This window comes from Triticum aestivum, chromosome 4B, assembly GCF_018294505.1.
Source record: "Triticum aestivum cultivar Chinese Spring chromosome 4B, IWGSC CS RefSeq v2.1, whole genome shotgun sequence".
In the NCBI taxonomy this organism is placed as follows: domain Eukaryota; kingdom Viridiplantae; phylum Streptophyta; class Magnoliopsida; order Poales; family Poaceae; genus Triticum; species Triticum aestivum.
Window position 1 is genome coordinate 664295819 of NC_057804.1, and position 20264 is coordinate 664316082.

The following is a 20264-nucleotide window of genomic DNA, read 5'->3' on the forward strand; positions in this document are numbered from 1 at the left end:
TCGATGCAAGTTTTTTTTTAACGAGCGCGATCTTTTCGGGGTTTCTAAAACATGTGCACTGACAGCGGGTCGAACCACATATCACACAAGCCCAGGAAGAGCAATAAATTCAGTCCAAGAATTTCCAGATATAATTGTCAACCCATTTTCGTTGGTATAAATTCAGTCCAATAAATTCAAAAAAAAAGGAAGCGAAAATTAAAAAATTGCGCTAGAAGGAGGGCTCGAACCTCCGACCTTGTGGTTAACAGCCACACACTCTAGCCAACTGAGCTATTCCAGCTTGGTTGGCTTGTTTCATTTACAGGCTTACTAATTCTTTTGGCTTCCACGTCAGTGGTGAGGTTTGAGCCTGCGCTGGCACAAGTGAATGGAGTATTCTGTTGTGGTGGCACGTGTGAAACTGTACTCTAACATCTCACCCACTAAACGAACCAGCTACACAGCTCTACGCCATGTTGGTTAGTTGAAGGATGCAGCTTAATCTGGTTATGTTTTCATTCAAGAGAGTACGGGACGCTGGAGGTGATCACCTGGGCGCAGCTAGGCATCCATCACAGGCCGGTACGAACGTTACATATGTCAATCAAATAAACAAATAGTCCAGCAACATAACTGAACATGAAAACATGCATGCATGTAACCTCACAAAGCAACGTACCAAAATTCTTCACGTTGGTCTGCTAAATGTAGAGGGCTACTACCTACTACGACTCGCTGCTGACCTTCATCGACCAGGCCACCAGAGTAAGAGCAACTCTAGCAGACCCTGCATCCATCCCCGACCCGCAAAATAACCGCCAAAATGGGGGTACGGGCCGGAAAGTCTGCCCGACCAGACCCCGCATAGCGCCCCGGCCCGCAAAAATTTTTAGGGGGCGCAGCAAATTTCCGGACCCAACCCGGGAAAACGCGGGTTTCCCCCTCGCGGCTGCGGTGCCCTGCATTATAGTCAAGCAGTTGGTGGAAGGGACATTTCAGCCCGCGCTCTTTTCCCCCTTCCTTCCGCCGCCGCCCGCCCTTGCTTCCGCCCCGCCCGCCGTCGGCAATTCCGGCCATATCTGCGGGCGGAATCGCTCCGCGGGGCCGCCCCACACCCTCTCGCGCCGAGCCGCTACACCGCCCCTCCGGATCCGGCGAGAAGAGCCGCCCCCCTGTCACCGCCGCCGCTGGGATCAACCACCGCCGAGCGCACCACCCTCGTCGCCGCCGCCGCTGGGATCAACCATCGTCGAGCGCACCACCCTCGTCGTCGCCCCCCGGATCACTCGCCACCGGTTAGTCCCTTTTTTTGATTTTCGCGATCTGTGTAGTAGATTGACGCGCCGGCGTGCGTGCGTGTAGATGGAGTTGACCCCGTGCGAGAAGTTCTTGCTATCCGATTCGTCCGATTCGGACGACTCAGATGTGGAGACCATGCTTGCGACCTTTCAGCAGCAAACATTGGTCATGGCGCTTGCCGTGAAGGAGCATGAAGATGAGTACCGAAAGAGGAGGCGAGGTTCTACTGTCGGGCGTCTGTGCATTCCACGGAATCGCCATATTGGAAACGAGATGTTGATGCAAGATTATTTTTTGGAGAATCCTACGTATCCTGCACACCTCTTCCGCAGAAGGTACCGAATGCGCCGATCCCTTTTTGTGAAAATTGTTGAAGCTTGCGAGGCAAATTGCCGGTATTTCACTCAGAGAAGGAATGTCGCGGGCTTAAAGGGATTTAGTGCATATCAAAAAATCTCCGCAGCTATGGGGGTGATTGCATATGGCGTTCCGGCTGACTATGCCAATGAGTATCTTCGCATTGGTGAACATAGCACTATTGAGTCTGTGCATAGATTTGCGAAAGTGATCGTCCGTGTCTTTGGTCCCGGGTATCTTCGGGCACCAAATGAAGATGACACAAAGAAATTGATGGCAGCTAATGAGGGGAGAGGTTGGCCTGGGATGCTAGGTAGCATTGATTGTATGCATTGGAATTGGAAAAATTGCCCCAAGGCTTGGCAAGGAATGTATTGTGGCAAGTCTCGTGATGCAACAATTGTGCTAGAGTCCGTAGCATCCGAGGATTTATGGATTTGGCATTGCTTTTTTGGTATGCCCGGCACACTCAATGATATCAATGTGTTGCAACGCTCTCATTTGTTTGCTAACCTTGCTAGTGATGATGCTCCTGCTTGCAACTACACTATCAATGGGCATGAATAAACAATAGTCCAGCTTGGTTGCAAAAATTAAAAATTCCGCTAAAATGGATACCTTGTTTAAGGCTGCTCTCTTGAGTGTTCTTGGTGAGAACATAGTTGATGCTTATGCGTCAATTGATAATGTAAAAGATATGTGGGATGCACTCGAGGCCAAGTTTGGGGTCTCGGATGCTGGCACTGAGCTGTACATCATGGAGCAATTCTATGACTACAGGATGACTGAAGAGCGCTCCGTGGTTGAGCAAGCTCATGAGATACAGTCATTTGCTAGAGAACTTGAGCACTTCAATTGTATCCTACCGGACAAGTTTATTGCCGGAGGTATCATCACTAAGCTTCCTCCCACATGGAGGAACTTTGCTACCTCACTGAAGCATAAGATGCAGGAGTTTTCCGTTCCGGATCTCATTGGTACTCTTGATGTGGAAGAAAAGGCGAGAGCAAAGGATAACCGTGCTCGAGGTATTGAGGGAGGTTCTAGTGCCAATCTGGTACAGAAGAAAAACTTTCAGCCCCACAAGTTCAAGAACAAGGTCAAGTTTGATGGTAAAGCAAAGTTTGATGGGAAAAACAAGGCTGTGCAGCACACGAACTTCAAGAAGAAGAATGACAAGAAGAAAGGTGCTTGTCATGTGTGTGGAGATCCTGATCATTGGGCTCCTAGTTGGCCCAATCGCTATGACAAGCGTCATCCTAGAAAAGGCGGCAAGACCGCTAATGTTGTCATTGGAGACAATGACATGAAGGATGCTGGGTATGGTATATTTCCCACTATTCTTTCAGTATGTCATTCTCCTGATTGGTTGATTGACACGGGTGCTAATGTGCATGTATGCGGTGATATTTCCATGTTTTCGTCTTATCAGACCGCAGGGACTTCAACCGTGCTGATGGGCAATGGTTCAAGTGCTTCTGTTCGTGGTGTTGGCACGGTCGATCTGAAGTTTACTTCAGGGAAAATCGTGCGGCTGAAGAACGTGCATTATGTCCCCTCCGTCAATAAAAATCTTGTTAGCAGATCTCTTCTGTGTAGAGATGGCTACAAGCTTGTCTTTGAGTCAAATAAATTTGTAATCTCCAAGTATGAAACCTTTGTTGGTAAAGGCTATGAGTCAAGAGGCCTGTTTCATTTATCCTTATCAGACGTTTGCAATAAAGTTGTTAATCATATTTGCAACAATAGTGAATCAAATGTGTGGCATTCATGTCTTTGTCATGTTAACTTTGGTTGCATGTCGCGACTAGTCAAGTTGAACTTAATGCCTAGTTTCACCACTATCAAGGGATCTAAGTGTCAAGTGTGTGTGCAAGCTAAGCAACCTCGTAAGTCTCACGTGACTGCGGAGACGAGAAATCTTGCACCACTAGAACTTATACATTCAGATCTATGTGAAATAAATGGTGTTTTGACAAAAGGTGGAAAGAAATATTTCATGACGTTAATTGACGACTCCACTAGATACTGCCGTGTGTATCTTTTGAAATCTAAGGATGAGGCTTTGAACTTTTTCAAGATCTATAAAGCTAAAGTGGAAAACCAACTTGATCGGAAAATGAAGAGGCTTAGGTCCGACCGTGGTGGAGAGTATTTTTTCCAATGAATTTGATGCTTTTTGTGCAGAACATGGTATAATCCATGAGAGGACGCCTCCCTACTCACCTCAGTGAAATGGGGTGGCCGAAAGAAAGAACCGTACTCTAACTGATTTGGTTAACGCCATGTTAGACACATCGGCTCTCTCCAAGGCATGGTGGGGGGAGGCGATATTGACAGCATGTCATATCCTAAATCGAGTCCCCACAAATAACAAAGAGATAACTCCATTCGAGAAATGGGAGAAGAAAAGGTTAAAACTCTCTTATCTGCGAACATGGGGTTGTTTGGCGAAAGTCAATGTGCCAATTCCAAAGAAGTGGAAGCTGGAACCAAAAACTATGGATTATGTTTTTGAAAGTGCGTTATATCGACTAGAGGAGGGTGAATAGGCGATTTTTATGAATTCTTCACTGAGGAATTTGCCGGTGAGGAAATTCCTTAGCGAAGAACTAGTTGCAGCGGAATAAGTACTCAGAAGTAAGCATAACAAGATACAAACATAGTCATCATGATGAAATGAAGACAAACAGAGAGTACAGAAAGCGTAATCACAGGATAACACAAGATGAAGACAAACAGACTGGAGAAATTGAACTGAGGAAATTGAGAAAGTCTTCAGCCGTAGTCTTCAAACACAGATATGAACAATCACTCAACACAGTAATGAGGAAATGAAAGAGTTGAGGAAATAGAACCAGTTAGGTTGGTGAAGACAATGATTTGGTAGACCAGTTCCAACTGTTGTCTCAGTTGTATGTCTGGTTGGAGCGGCTGAGTATTTAAACTCGAGGACACACAGTCCCGGACATCCAGTCGCTGAGCACGCAGCTCAGGACACCAAGTCCTCACCGTATTCTCATTGAACTAAGGTCACACAGACCTCGTCCAATCACTCGTGGTAAGTCTTCAGGCGACTTCCAAACTTTCACAGACTCGGTCACTCAGCGATCCACAATTCCTCTTGGATGCTCTAGACCATGACGGCTAACCATCTGGAAGAAGCACAGTCTTCAAAGGTAATAAGCGTCGGATTCACGCAGGATCAATTTCTTCAGTGATGCTCAATCACTTTGAGGTTTGTAGGTGTTTGGGTTTGGGATTTTCCTCACTCGATGATTTTCGCTCAAAGTCCTCGGAGGATGAGTTGCTCTCAAATGACAAGTGTCAGTTTTTCTCGGAGCAGCCAACCAGCTAGTGGTTGTAGGGGACGGCTATTTATAGCCTAGGGACCAGCCCGACATGATAAGACATAAATACTCTTCAATGATATAACCGTTAGGTGGATAAAATATTTTGGAAATTTGACTCTTAAATTCCTCAGGGCTACCATGTTCCTCACTGTGTAGGCAATCCGCACTGGCGAATTCCTAACTCCTCATTCAGAACAAATTCCTCAGCGACCAGAAGAACTTCATCTTTGTCATTGAAAAAAGTGACTGAACTGTATGAGATTTTCAAAGGCTTCACTCGAAGAGTTTAGTAGGTGTAGGATTTTGAGTTGAGCATCACATGGACAACCGAGCAATTGACCGGGTTTTCTCAAACTAAAGCCATCATCGATACCGGGCATACCAGACGCACACGAATCCCTATCCCGATCTGATACGGAGACTCCGTCACCTCCCTAGCCATCGGGATTGGACCGGCACACCTATAAGTAGCAAGATCTGAGAGACCGCTGAACCACGTCGATCGAATATCGTGGACGCCATCATAGGTACGCGCGTGAGCTACGCCGCCGAGACACCTGTGAACCACGCTGATCCAATGTCGTGGCCGTCATCTTGGAGAAGCGTGGCGCCGCGGAGTCACCGGTGAACCGTGCTGATACAACGCCATGGCCGTCATGATGGAGACGCACAAGCACTGCGCCGTGGCCTTCATGGATGAGCCGTCCATGACACCACCGCACGCCCCCCAAGAGCGGTCGCTGAGCTGTCCCCGGCGCCACCTCATCTAGCCAACCCGGGCTAATTTACGCCATGCGGGGACAGGGATCCATTATCCCGTGTTGCCGATGACCCAGGCATTCGACCGCTTGACGCCCTCCGCATTGTCTTGTACACGCTTCACACACGTCTCGCGGTTGTAGCGGATGACAAGGAGTAGCACGCCGACGTGCTACGACCTGGGGTGAGTCTTGCTATGGCTTCAGGTCGCTCTAGCTATTTTTCGACAGTAAGTTGAGGCCGCATGCAATTCTATGGAGCAGTCCCCTAAAATAAGCTAGATGGAGCAACGACGGTGGGCACGGAGAAAGCGCTCGGAAACCCCCACATTATCATTGGAATCGAGCGTAATATCGATCTCGGCATGAGGTGCGGGCCTACATGGACGCCAGTGGCGCATGCATGCGTGCAGCCCCCGACCTTGGCATCTAGTGCGTCGTATCGTGCCCTTGGGTACAGCACTGCTGCTTGGCGTCGAGGGTGGTCAAGATCAAGCAGCGGCGAGACTCAGGGATTCAGATAATCATAGATGGGGGCTCGCCTGGGGTTCCAGTGCAGTCTTCCTGCTACCCCGGTAACCCTCCCACTTCACATTTTTTTTCCACTTCGCCTATTTTCATGTGTTTTGAATTTGGGAGCGGTATATTAGGTAGACATATTTTGGTGAACTACAGATTTGAGCGTAGGGTAGAATTCTTGGTTATTTATAGAATTAGTTGGTAGGTACATTTTCATGAGTTTCAATGTGTCTTTCAGTGTATGATGGAATATTTATCCTATTTATATACTCCCAAAATTTCTGCATCATCTGATATATAGAAACAAATATATTGTCTAATTTCATATAAGAATTCGGACCAATGTCACCTTCCCTGCATTGGGTGGCTTCCTTATTATGAACTAAGCAAATCTGAAAATGACAAAAAAAAAAAACTACTGTAGAGATATTTAACTCATCAAGGTGGCAGGCTTGTGCTCGAAGTTGAACATGAGCAGCCTGCGCCGGCACGCACGTCGTGGTGATGAGAGCAGAGCACATGAGCGCTCATGTGGTTTTCCTTCGGCTAGAAGTTTAGAAGGGGATGTGATCCTCTGAATTTATTCTCAAGAAGTTCAGAACATGGTGACGAGAACAGTTGTTGGACACTGAATTGGATGCGCTGCGATCTCTTGAATAGCCATGTTCCTCTGCTTCTGAATTTATTCTCAAGATGGAGGTTTGTCAATTCTTATTCCGATTTCGGTTTCAAGGTGACTGCCCAAGAACTGTTTGAATGAAAAAGATTTATTAGTGCTAACATATCGTCACACGGCCCGGCGTACTACATTTATCGTGTGCCAACCTCCTTTTCGTCTTTCTATCTAAATCTCTGAATCTCTATCCCGTGGAGTCTTAACCCATAGAAGCAACTGAGTATGGCAATGCATCGTGGATCGTTGTACACCATTGGCTTCATAGTTCGTTTTTTATGAAGGTGCGTGCTGAAACCATAAGTTTGCATATTAGGACGAATTCTTATATCTAATTTACTACGTAATTTTACTATGATGCATGGATGATGTGCTCAGGTAATTTTGGATCATGTCATATGATTACTTGAAGGGGACTAGCAAAGAGAGGATTACTGATCCTTACCGACATGTACATGCAAGGGCATGCACAGTGTGATGTACGCATGTATAAATGTATGAACTATTTGTTCGATCATGTATAAAACAGAGCAAATTCAGCTTAAAAACAATAGGAGTGAAGGACATCTATTAAATCATGATTTGCTATACTAATCAAGAGAGGAAACAATTATACCTGTAGAAACTATGGATGAAAAAATGATATACCTATGTATACCATAGATCACTTAATCAAATGTTGAGAACAATTTTTAAAAAACTGAACATTTTATGGAAAGGCAAACAACATTTGAATATTTTGAAAAAAGAGAAAAGAAAAAGGAAATGAAATAAGAAACCAAATAAAGAAAACAAACAGAAAAAACTGAACATGTTTGTTTTCACGACATGTCGGCCCACGCATGTACACGGTCACGACTTACCGGCCCACGGCCCTCATGGCGCTGCGCGTACGCGAGACACACGACGGCGCAAGTATATACGCTGCCGGAGATGAGTCGTGCTCGCGCGCGCGGTGCAATTTTCCATTTCGTTACCGTGCAAGTGAATCTGCTCTGTCACTGTCAGGCGCGGGAGATGCCTCTCAAACTTGATCAAAATCCAAACTGAACCGTCCATCACATGATCCAGGGCTGCTTTCACTGGGATGAAGTCAGTAGGGTCATCATCTTAGAGCCCGCAACCATGCCCCGGTTTGTTCGCATGCCACACGGGGGCCTATTCCGTTCCGTCGGCTCCTCCGCCGCGCCCAGGCCATCGTGCCGCACTCCGGCAACGGCTGCGGGGCGGAGGACGGCGAGATGGATGCAGCAACACTGCTGCAACGATGGCCGATGGCCTCCTCCCTGTTTGGCTGTTGACTTCAGATAGATGCAGCTGAGATCAAAATGTAAATGTACATGATCACGACTCGAGTTTCATACATGTACCAGACCCCACGCCTAGAGCTAACGCTACAAACAATACTAGGAGTATCATTTTTTCCCCCACCAAAAACTGCATCTATCTGCCCGGCGGCATATGGTACACATCACACGAAGGACCAGTTGACGAAGCACAGGGCCAGGCAGTGGACGCCGCTGTCCTCGCCGAGCACCTTCCACGCCACGGCCTGGTCGAAGGACACGTGCCGGCCCATCCCCGACATGCACACGCCTGATGGCAGGTACACATGGCCCTGCAAGCAAGCGCACGACAGAAGAAAACAGAGTAATTTGTTAGCAACAACATTTCCTGCATATATATCGAGGGCTTGAACTGAAGCACAATGTGCGGTGCAGGTGGGTGGAATTGGTTTTCTTTTCCAGCATCAAAAGCTCGAAAAAGACGGTTATGAGCGAACGTCATCAAGTTGGGCCGATAATGGAGTGAGTACGTTAATGGAATTTTGTGAAATGTTCATTCGCCAACAGGCAACGGTACAGTTTGTGGTAGACAAAAAAAGGCTGTGTTATGTAATAAAGGGCAAGAAAGTAGCTGTACCTCTTCCACCAATTTTGAGATCTCCGTGAATAATGCTTTTCTTCCAGGCTCATCGAAGATCTTGTCCAGTGTCAGGTCTTGCAAGGCGACGAGGGAAGTTTCTAACATGTCAAGGCCTGCCTTGTTGGCGAATGTGAACACGGGTACTTCCTAATAGAGAATAAAGGCCATTACAGCATTTGTTGTCATAATAGGGTTAAGAACTGCAACTACGAGAGAACATAACCAAAATCATATGGGTTTGTTAGCATGTCAAAGTCTATGAAACATTAGATTATTTGGCCACCACAGGCTGCGGGAAACCTCAACTAAATTTTCTGTAAGGTTCACAAACTCTAAGAAGGTGGTTCACTGAAGCAACCCCTTGGAAAATATATAAGAAAAAGCCCTTATAGCATCACAGCACCCCGATCAAGACACCAGCCAGCTACAGAGTAAGTACTCCAAAATTGTTCACCATTCTCAGTCTCAGAAAGAAGCAAGTTACATGCTCATCTAGCAATATACTACTATCAGTTATTACTACTCCCTCCGTTCCGAATTACTTGTCTTGGATTTGTCTAGATACAGATGTATCTAGACTCATTTTAATGCTAGATACATCCGTATCTAGACAAATCGAAGACAAGTAATTCGGAACGAAGGGAGTAAATTCAAATATGCATTCAGACATTGGTTGAGTGGTATATTTCTAATAGTAACTAATTTCTTTAATCAGACCAAGATCAATTGATGAACATAGAAGTGGGAGCAGGCTTGAATTTCTCTGCTGAGATTCTTCAGATACCTTAAAAGAGCAGCACAGGATGGCATCTTGGTAGTGCCATAGCATCTTCAACAATGCTTCCCCAGCTACATCTGATTGAGCAAGTAACTCTACCCCTAGATGGTAACTGTGTGGACAGCAAAATTCTATGAGCTTGTAAATGCCATGGAAAAGCATCAAAAAAGTCAGACTAAGATGATGCCACAGGAAAAGAATCACAAATTCACTTACTGATAGCTCTGGCAAATCCACCGAGCAAGTGTCGCTGCTTCAGGAAGGCCAGAGAGTATCCTCTGCCCGGCATTTATACCAGATTGAGATGGGGATATAGCAATCGACACTCTTTGAACAGCAGAGACAATGCTACGAACGTACTGACGGGCCATAGCTGCAACACTATCTTGGAGATGCAGCTCATAAGGGAATTGAAAGGCGATTGTCAGCACAGATCTCACATTACAATCATCTGGAGATGCACCGGAGGCTTGGGCTGCAGTAGAGCCTACTTCAAGGCTAGATGCCAAATCTAATGTCCTACCAGAGGATACAACGTCCTGCATGGAATATGACGGTTAAAAACTTCTTTTAGATAAGGGAAGCACACATTTCTCCTGGACTCTGCATCAAGGATGCACACAGACACGGGCCCGATGGATAAAAACTTGGGCACACAAAAAAACAAAGTACACAAAAAAGTATGCATATATTGGAACAGAACTCTCAGCAATCATTGACCAAAATGAAGGAACTCTTGTTCAGAACATAGGAAACAGGGAGTAAAAGAAAGAATTTTTTTTGCATATATTTGAAGGATTTATGCAAATAAATTATCATCCAAGAAAAGTTAACAGTACCCCACGAACAATTTTACACTTGAGCAGGGTTAAGTTACAGAACAAAATTAAGGTCACCAGTAAAATAGCTAGTAATAGGCATCCAGAATACATTACAGTTTATTGCATCAACAGAAACATATAGTGAATACAGCACATGGTGATCTACAGAACGTTAGAACAGGGGAGTAATGTGGGTGGAAATGCTTAACTGTTTTCATGTCAAGTGGTATAACACGAAAGCCGGATGAAATCAAGGGAGCATCATCTGGAAAATCATCAATTGGTGCAAAGACAAGCTGGAAGGAGGATCCCACAGATTTCTCATCTATTCCTGTGCAAAGCTGAAATACCAAAAAAAAAAAGATGATACAACGGGAACTCAGTGCAGTATAAATAGTTTGTGGAATGGCAACCCTTCCAACTGAATAAAGGAATAGTAGAAATAGCAGACTTCAAGATCACATTAAGCCAAATTTCCTCGAAATAGCACAATTCAAAATCACATTAAACCAAGTTTCCCTGGGAAATCACATGGACCAGGATATTGGCATTCTTGTAGAAAGTTTTGCACCTTTTACTCCACTTAGCAAAATATACAGTATCAAAGCTACTTGGTATAACCAGATATCCAGACAAACATAGTTATGTTAGTGGTTACTTTATAGGCTAAGATTTGCTAATATGGCATAGTGAAACAGAAGCAAATATTAACGAGCTGCAATACTAAACAGAAGATATAAAGTCATCTTTTAAGTAAGAAATCACTGATACAGTGTTAGTGTGAGGCTAGTAAATTTCTTCCCCAAATAATGTAGGACACACCAACCAAACATTAGGGCGTAATGAGGTCCAAATTCCCACCTGAAGCATGTCGATATCCCTTGAAAGAAGAACTTCATCATGACTAAGAGGTTGTCCCTCAAGGCGAACAACTTCAAGAATCTGCACAATATTTGCTTTTTCTCAAGTTAATGAAGCGGTGCGGTACACCCACACCTAATATGGAAACAGAAATATCGAGAATGAAACTAACTAGTTATGTGCAATGTAACAATATCAGGGAAAATAAAAGTAAGTAGTTTATATATACCCTAAAATTTTTTTTACATAAAAGTAAGTAATTTATACACACCCTAAAAAACTAATTTACTTTTAAGTTTAGGTCATTATATCAATTAAAGAATAGTAGTAATACCAAATTACTCACAAAGTCACAAATGAAACAGCACAAGATTACGACAGAAACATCAATAAATGTACCTCCTCATTCTCTACTGTGTGAGCAAGTGGCATGATGATCTGGCTCCCAGAAAATCTCATCGGACGCAGCCCAGGGAATGGACAGGTGCTTGTTTTCAGTGCTGAAGCCAAATATGCATCCATACTGTAATCAGCCCACTCAGATCTATGTTCCCTCAGAAATCGAACTAGTATCGCAGGTGGGACACTCTACAATATCAAGTAAAGGAAGAAAGATGTAATATAAGAATTTAACTCAGTTGATCTAACAATTATTAAAATTTCAGAAAAAAGGGCAGACTAGTTTTAAAGCACTCAAATCTGGCACATGCAATATCCTTATGACGAACAAGTGTCTACAATATCACCTTTTACATAGCAATGAAAACAATTAAATTATAACCCTGAAACTGGTGGCCGAATTATAACATCTCAAATTCATAAACCAAACTTCAACATGCACAGCCATACATACATTCATCGAACTTAATTAGGATCTCGGTATCAATGTAAATAGATATGAGCAATGTACTATGTGCATGTGCATGGTGAAGCGTTGAACCACTAAAAGAAGTTTATTTTAGTACAAAATAACAAAGATGAGCCAATTGCAACATAATGAACTAAGAGCACCCTTACCTGCAATAACATTGATGCCTTGGCACATATAGTACCTCCAGGGGCTTCAAAAGCATTAACACCATTGCTGACGTTCCTAATTTTCTTAGTTGAGTTGCAAGCAACGACTACATCTTCAATGCCGTCTCCAGCCATTATGGACCAACCATCATCATTGAAACCACTGATGGCATCGTTAAAGCCTCTAAAAGAACGTAAAGAATGGCATTGGAAACATGTCAATAAGATGCACATTAACCGTTGAAAGAGTAACAGTTGATCCAAATTCACCTGCTCAGCCTTTGACTAAAGGTCCGTAGTACTGCAGGTTGCCTCCCCAAGGCATACACCACCTCACCGCTTGTTTCCTGAGCAATTTGTCTGATGTGGCGGAGTGCCTTGATATGTAGTGCAGTTAGTAATTTTTAGTATGAAGTATAGTGCAGAGAATGAACTCCCAACACCTCCTATAATGACTAGATATCAAAATCATTTTCACCACATATCAAATATAAAACTTCAGAGTTCATGAATAAGTGGTTTTCCACATAGTGAAGAGTTTTAAATGCAATTTCACATGCATAGATAGAGCGGAGCAACACTTTGCAAGCAGTAAACACTCACTGCAGTAGTCATTTTCTGAGCAACTACCCTAGAAGACTCATAGAGCGGACGAAGCACTTCAGGAATATTCCATGCCTGAAAGATGAATCAAAATCAAATGTTTAATTGACAATACATAGGATCAGTCATACATTCTTTCTGGGAAAAAACCAACATCAGAATGCAAACATAAGGGTACAGAGCAGGGATCAGACCTCAAATTCCAGATGGTCCACTATATGCACAATGGAACCTCCACCATCACAGGGGCGAACTAAATATCCACTTGGAAGCATTTCAGCTCTGACAAACTGTTGTGCAGAAGCTGCACTTGGACCACCCCCAGAACCACTCAAGGATCTCTCACAGACCTTACAGATGGAAGAAGATTAGCAACAGGTCATATCCTAGTTCGTATTCATTATTCGACAGAGTTAAAATAAGTAAACTTAGTGCTCATACATACATACCACAAGACTGCCATCTTCCACTATGGTTGTATACCTTAGAGTCCAAAAATCACGTGCAGGTACTAAAGTTGTTGGAGCATACAACTGCATATAAAAACAAATGGTAGAGTTCACAGCAGGAGCCATGTGCATCAGTACATAGGTAGAAGAAACAATTCAACCAAAAATGGTTTAATGCCGACCTGTGTGTAAACAAGTTCAATTGTTCCTCCATTTGCACCTGGTAACACTGTGAAGACTTCCAGGCTTCGACAGTCACGGAACCAAGACGGTCGATCTTTCAAGATCTCTACAACCTACATAACACAGTTCTATCAGACACACAATTTCTTGATTACCTTTACCAATTATAAGTTGCATTGACAGTTTGATTTTATGCAATTACTTAGTAGGCAAAAAATATGTGTGTGAGGTGAGGCATTCATCTCTTTTACACAACCTGAGTGGTCGGTGGAACTTTCCAAGAGCCAGTGGAAAAGGAGAATATTCAAATTTAAGGCATTAAGTATTCAATCGCATTCGAATCAAACTGTATTCCAATCTACTAATGTGAGGGAGGGCATTCTATCTTTGTACCATAGCCTAAGTGACCAGAGGAAACTTTCCAGGAGCCTACAGAAGAGGACACTATTCAAAGTTAAGGCCTTAAGTATTGAAATGTCTTCTGATCAAACTTTACTCTGTCATAAATAACTAAGAGATTGGCAGCAATATCTTCCATGGCATTTGTGTTTCTTTAAGCCACAACAAATCACCATATGCACAAAAAAACTTAAGTCTAAATCAGTTGCAAATAAGCTTACTAGCGCTCGAAATATTTACCCAGTTACCCCAGATAAATATTGACAGAAAAACGCTTGACATAACATAAATTTCAAAACTAAGCACCAAGAAGCAGTAAAACACTTACTTTTGTTGGTTCTAGATTCACCAAACCACAGGCACGGGCAGCAACACCACGGCAACCGTGTGAAATGGCCACGATACCAACCGAATCCGGACCAGGCTAACATCATGAAAACAGAACATAATTAGCATATCTCTGAGCATCTTATAAGTGTTAATCACACCAAAAAAAAACAGAGTTGGCATGCCACCTTCATCCCAGGCATCTGGACCCATTCAATAGCTGTCCCAGTAGCCTTCGAGAGGAATTCTGTCAAGGTCTCCTCTGCAATCGAAAGGAGCCTGGAACGAGAAAACAAAGCTAGTTTCAGGAAAGGACGATTCTGAAACGGTAAGGTCGGCAACAAGAATTCTTTCCTAGCTACCCAGAGCGGCTTTCTTACCCAGAAGGGTTACTTGCATCCCTTATAGGGTTTTGAGGGGTGGTCACATTTGATTCACAGCTTGCATCATTTGCCACTGAAGTCTGTATTCAATCAGCAGATGTTATCAGGCAAAAGTACGGTAAACGAAGAACAACCTGGTTAAATTTCTAACATCCCAAGGACTCTAGCCTCTAGGTGGTACATCTGCCTAAAAACTTATACCAACTGCACTACTAGTACACTGCCATACTCATTTACAAGTACAAAGCATCATATGGAACTGAACTTTCCCTCGCATGCCACGTGCTATGCAAAGAGGGATGTTAATGCGTAATTGTGTATTACATCATGCAAAACCAAATGTGAACAAACAAGATTCCAGCGTGACACCTACAGATCAACAACAAAGACTTACATTCTGCAGCTGCTGCCGCACTTGCGCATTCTCATGAACCAGCTGGGAGACCTGTTTCTGGAGACGTTCGTTCTCTTCCATAAGAAGCTTGTTCATGGCCGACACCTTCCTGTTCACGGACTCGAGCCGTGAAGACTCCTTCCGCAGCTTATCTCGGCACCTGTAACAGCCAAGCATAATCATCCACCTTAGCACAATATGACAGAAAAAAAGGAAGACTATAGACTTGATACAGGTGAAAGGCAGCAGCAGATAAGCAATTGACATGACGATTTCTCTCCATGTTGTGCAAAACAAATTGCCATGTTCACAGCAGCAATGTGACAGTTCAGAGCGCTACATTTTTACGAGAGTACCACCATGGCATATATTCTGAACTGACAGGGCATCCATTTCAGTAACCAAGTTTTTTTCTTCAGAACTAGCAAAAAAATTGTAGCTAGAATTTTTGTGATTACCTTCTGTTCTGGAACCAGACCTTGATCTGCCTTGCCTCGATGTTGGCAAGTATGGGGCACTCGCGCAGCAGCTGCTGCCGGCGCGAGGACGTCGGCTTGGGGCAGTCGGCGTACACCCGCTCGAGCGTGTCGACCTGCTCGGGCGTGTACCGCACGTATTTCCCCGAGTCCATCCCGGCTCCCCTGTCCGAGCCGCCGCCGCCGTCGCTGCTCCCCCCTCGCATCGCCATCGCCGCAGCCATTGATTAGATTGCCCCCTCAGCAAATGGACGCAGTAACAATAGCAATGTGCTGGTCTCCTTGTGCTCGGACACTTCAATCTCCAGCTGACGGAGATCTCTGAACCAAAAATAGGAAGGGGATAAACATCGTTTCTGACCAGAATTGTGGCGGGGACTGAATGAATGAGATGTACTACTCCTGTGCAGTAGTGCCGGAAGAAAACAAAACAAATGCAGGGGAAGTGGATTGAATCGTACAGTACAGTACGCCGCAACAAACGAACGAACAAAATTGGTACCTCCTGAAGTGGTGGGATAACAGTTAATGGCGCGCGCAGCAACGAGATCCAAAAATGCAGGACAAATTTGGTGAAGCCGGCGCTAGATCACCCCTCTCTGTACAATGGGAGCGAAGAGGAGGATATATGCGAAACTACTGTAGAAATCTACTGTGCGTATGTAGTACTAGTGTCCAAAATTGAGTAACCCCCCAGAAAAAAACTAGCGCATGGTTGCATCGACGGGGACCCAAAATCAAAATGCGGCGGCGCGTCGGTAGATCCCGGGCAGGGAGAGGCAGAGAGGCGCGCTCACCTACCTCGGCTCCCGGAGCGCGCGCGGGCTGGGCGGAGCGGCGGCGCCCGGAGACACGACACCTCGCCGCTCACAGCTGGCGCCTCCCGCCGCCGGAGAGCATCGGATGGGGCCCGGGTTGGGTACCAGCCGCCGCCGAAGAACTCGGGTCCTCGCTGGGCGGGCACACTGGTTGGGTAGGTTGCGACTGCGGCGTGGTAATTGAGGAGCGAGAGAGAGCACGGGCAGGTCGGAGGAGAGAGAGGGGAAAAGGTGACGGGACGACAGCTTTAAAGCCCGCCCAGTGGACGGGACAGCGACGCGGAACAGCACCGCCGCTTGCTCCCGTCCAAACAGCGCCTTTTTCTTCCCTCCCCGTTGCTTCTCTTCTTTCGCGAAAGCAAAGCCTGCCTGCCACGAGCAGTACGAAATGTTTGTTAAATTACATCACACCATGTGGGTACTGCTTGCCTGCTTGCTTACTTACTAAAGCTAATCAAGGTTACCGTCCAAGCAAAGCTAAGGCCAAGATGGACATTGTCGGTCTATCTTTTCTCTCCTCTTCTGTATGTAAAACAAAGTGAAAGCGGTGCAGGAGCGAGGGGAGCTTTAATCCGGCTGTCCACCGGCCCGTAATGGTGACGCGCTGCATCTGCATGCGTGTGTGGGATGAAAAAAGAAGGTAAATATGTATCTTACGTTGTACGCATGCATGCGCACGCGGGAAAAGCTTGGAGCTAGGCTAGCACGCTCTCAGTTGTGGCCACTCCCAATTGCCCCTCCCCAACATGGCTCCAACTTCCTAGTACTAGTATATTATTATGTGCACTTTGTCATCCGGCCATCCGGGGAGGAGCATGGCCGCCATACATTTACTAGTGTTTTCAATCAAGATGCAAGCAAGCAAGCAAGCGCACCGCATGGGAGATTTAGTAGATAAACATAAGTATGAGTATTCATTCATTGATCCACCCTCGATCGAGCCACGTAAGGTAGGCAGGTAGGTAGGTATGTAGGTAGTATGGGCGTGTGGCATGGGTTAATCCCGTGCATTACTAGGAGAGGGTCGACGGCGATGTGGTTGCTACTCCTACTTACTAGCTCCCCTTCTGAGTTTTGATTCTCCCTCTATATCCAGAAATAAGAGAAGGATGGATGTACAAGCCTCCTCAGCGATCGCGATTCTGGACTGTTGGATGCGATTTTTGGATGCGTTCTCGTCCGTCCGATCGAGATCTGGAGAAGCCTGGGCCGTTGGATCTGGGATTGACACTGCTGGAATGAATAGTAATGGCAGCAAAATGTAAATATCGTGCCCCCACCGGGGTATCTCGGTCATTTCGTTTTCCGGGGGTATAAAACGGGAGAGGTAGCGCTGGAACCCTAGCCGATTCCCTCTCGCTCCTCCCCGCTCTCCTCTCCTCCCTATCGCCGCCAGCCATCCTCCCAGCCCCGCCTCTTCTCCTCCCCACAGCCCCCCTCCTCCGGAGAAGCAGCAGGCCCCGCCCGACGCGCCGCCGCCGCCGTCACGCGCGACCCTCCTCTCTCGACGCCCGCTCGCACCGACGCATCCAGGGCTGCTCTGGCTCGCGTGGCGCCTCCACCGCCGGCAGTAGGGGGCCGCAGCGGCCGTCGTGCAGCCCGACGACCAGGAGCGCCTCGCTTGTATGTATGTGTTGAAGCTTCACCATGCGTCGATCTGAACTACATCAACAACATCGAAAACCAAAGGTACAATATAGCTAGGCATGGTCCCGTGGACCGTGCATATAGTATGTGTTGAACGTACGTCCAGGTAAGCGATCACCCTCAACCTAGGCAGGTATGGCATGGGCTAATTACTGGAAGGTGTGTTACTAGGATCAACGGCGGTGCAATCTCGAGACTTGCCTCGAGACAATGTGATCACGAACGGGATTGAGCGATAGACTTTTGCACACTAATCAAATAGCTCCATGCTAATATCTCTGTTGCTCTATCCCGTGATCTGATCTCGATACCAACGGACCTTCCGGTCTACTGTCAAACGGAAAAAGAAAGCAATTTTTGATATATCGCGAGACCATGCACACAAACAAATTAAGCAATAATAGCAAGAGAGAGGCATGATATTAGTTGGTGTCTGCGCGCGCGCGCAAGGGTTCTCTCTCCGCAGTACTTTCTAGTCGGCATATAAGAATTGCCTTATGTCAAACGTAGTAAAGATGCCTTACATTATAGGAAAACGGTTTTTTTTATCAATTTTGTCATTAAAAGTTACAGCTGCTCAAAAATGCCATCGTTTCATGAAATGCTTGCTCAAAAATGACATTAGAGCATCTACAATCGGACGTAGCAAATATTACCTCTTAAACGCCCGCGGACGCATCCGGTTAGTGACCGGGCGTGTCCGTTTTGAGCCCTCATTTATCCGTCCGCGCGGCCACATTCCTCATTTTTCTCGTTATATGTCCGGTCACTTGCACGTGATTGGAGGAGACAAAGGGAGAGAAATAAAAGAATGCAAAAGAAAGAGAAAAGGTGGTCCGGGTGGGGCCGCGTCCTACGTGGCGGACTGCCCGGACGCGCCCGGTCAGTGATCGGGCGTGTCCCTTTTGAGCCCTCATTTATCCGTCTGCGCAGCCACACTCCTCATTTTTCTCCTCATATGTCCTGTCACTTGCACGTGTGACTGGAGGAGACGAATAGAGAGAAATAAAAGAAAGAAAGAGAAAAGGTAGTCCGAGGTGGGGCCACGTTCTACGTGGCGGACTGTCCGGACACGCACGGTCAGTGACCGGGCGTGTCCGTTTTGAGCCCTCATTTATCCGTTTGCGCAGCCACACTCCTCATTTTTCTCCTCATATGTCCGGTCACTTGCACGTGATTGGAGGAGACGAAGAGAGAGAGATAAAAGAATGAAGAAAGAAAGAGAAAAGGTGGTCCGGGTGGAGCTGGGTCCTACGTGGCGGACTGCCCGGACGCTCCCCGTCAATGACCCGGCGTGTCCGTTTTGTGCCATCGTTTATCCGTCCGCGTAGCCACACTCCTCATTTTTCTTCTCATATATTCGGTCACTTGCACGAGATTGGAGGAGACGAGGAGAGAGAAATAAAAGAATGATGAAAGAAGAAAGAGAAAAGGTGGTCCGGGGTTGGGCCTATGTGGTGGACTGCCCGGGTGCGCCCGGTCAGTGACTGGACGTGTCCGTTTTGAGCATTTATTTATCCGTTCGGGCAGCCACACTCCTCATTTTTCTCCTCATATGTCCAGTCACTTGCACATGATTGGAGGAGACGAAGAGAGAGAAATAAAAGAATGAAGAAAGAAAGAGAAAAGGTGGTCCGGGTGGGGCCGCGTCCTACGTGGCGTACTGCCCGGACGCGCCCCGTCAGTGACCGGACTTGTCCGTTTTGTGCCATCATTTATCCGTCCGCGTAGCCACATTCTTCATTTTTCTCCTCATATGTCTGGTCAATTGCACGTGATTGGAGGAGACGAAGAGAGAGAAATAAAAGAATGAAGAAGGAAAACGAAAAGGTGGTTTGTGGTGGGGCCGCGTCCTACGTGGCGGACTGCCCGGACGCGCCCGGTCAGTGACCGGGCGTGTCCATTTTGAGCCCTCATTTATGTTGGGGAACGTAGTAATTTCAAAAAAATTCCTACGCACACGCAAGATCATGGTGATGCATAGCAACGAGAAAGGAGAGTGTTGTCCACGTACCCTCGTAGACCGAAAGCGGAAGCGTTAGAACAGCGCGGTTGATGTAGTCGTACGTCTTCACGATCCGACCGATCCAAGTACCGAACGTACGGCACCTCCGAGTTCAGCACACATTCAGCTCGATGACGATCCCCGGACTCCGATCCAGCAGGGTGTCGGGGAAGAGTTCCATCAGCACGACGGCGTGGTGACGGTGATGATGTTCTACCGACGCAGGGCTTCGCCTA

At 46.1% G+C, this 20264-nt stretch overlaps 1 protein-coding gene and 1 non-coding gene across 4 annotated transcripts; both read right to left on the reverse strand.

The window, feature by feature from the left end:
* Positions 1 to 209: 209 nt before the first annotated feature.
* On the reverse strand, positions 210 to 283 carry TRNAN-GUU (transfer RNA asparagine (anticodon GUU)). Its single transcript has one exon. It is a non-coding gene; the product is annotated as a tRNA-Asn (tRNA).
* Positions 284 to 8262: 7979 nt separating this feature from the next.
* Positions 8263 to 16599, reverse strand: LOC123094015 (homeobox-leucine zipper protein HOX10). 3 transcript variants are annotated; one of them, XM_044516095.1, is made up of 19 exons: positions 16360 to 16599; positions 15541 to 15879; positions 15083 to 15242; positions 14686 to 14768; positions 14494 to 14584; positions 14307 to 14402; positions 13579 to 13692; positions 13397 to 13480; positions 13142 to 13297; positions 12948 to 13022; positions 12615 to 12721; positions 12345 to 12528; positions 11727 to 11915; positions 11328 to 11408; positions 10676 to 10807; positions 9862 to 10184; positions 9652 to 9757; positions 8864 to 9014; positions 8263 to 8563 (listed from the first exon to the last, which is right to left on the reverse strand). In XM_044516095.1, the coding sequence occupies exons 2-19, from the start codon at positions 15780 to 15782 to the stop codon at positions 8385 to 8387; spliced, it is 2553 nt and encodes an 850-aa protein (XP_044372030.1). In that variant the 5' UTR covers positions 15783 to 15879; positions 16360 to 16599; the 3' UTR covers positions 8263 to 8384. The 3 variants fall into 3 exon arrangements, with proteins under 3 accessions (XP_044372030.1, XP_044372031.1, XP_044372029.1); XM_044516096.1 differs by having other exon boundaries at positions 8263 to 8559; positions 8865 to 9014; positions 16356 to 16598; XM_044516094.1 differs by having other exon boundaries at positions 16356 to 16598.
* Between the last annotated feature and the right edge of the window lie 3665 nt (positions 16600 to 20264).

Excerpts from the sequence above, each read along its gene's own strand:
- LOC123094015 (XM_044516095.1), bottom strand. The coding sequence starts at position 15,782 with ATGGCTGCGGCGATGGCGATGCGAGGGGGGAGCAGCGACGGCGGCGGC. Across the intron at positions 13,693-14,306 it reads TGAATCTAGAACCAACAAAA|GTTGTAGAGATCTTGAAAGA; the intron begins GTAAGTGTTTTA and ends TGTGTTATGTAG. Across the intron at positions 11,409-11,726 it reads ACACAGTAGAGAATGAGGAG|ATTCTTGAAGTTGTTCGCCT; the intron begins GTACATTTATTG and ends AATATTGTGCAG.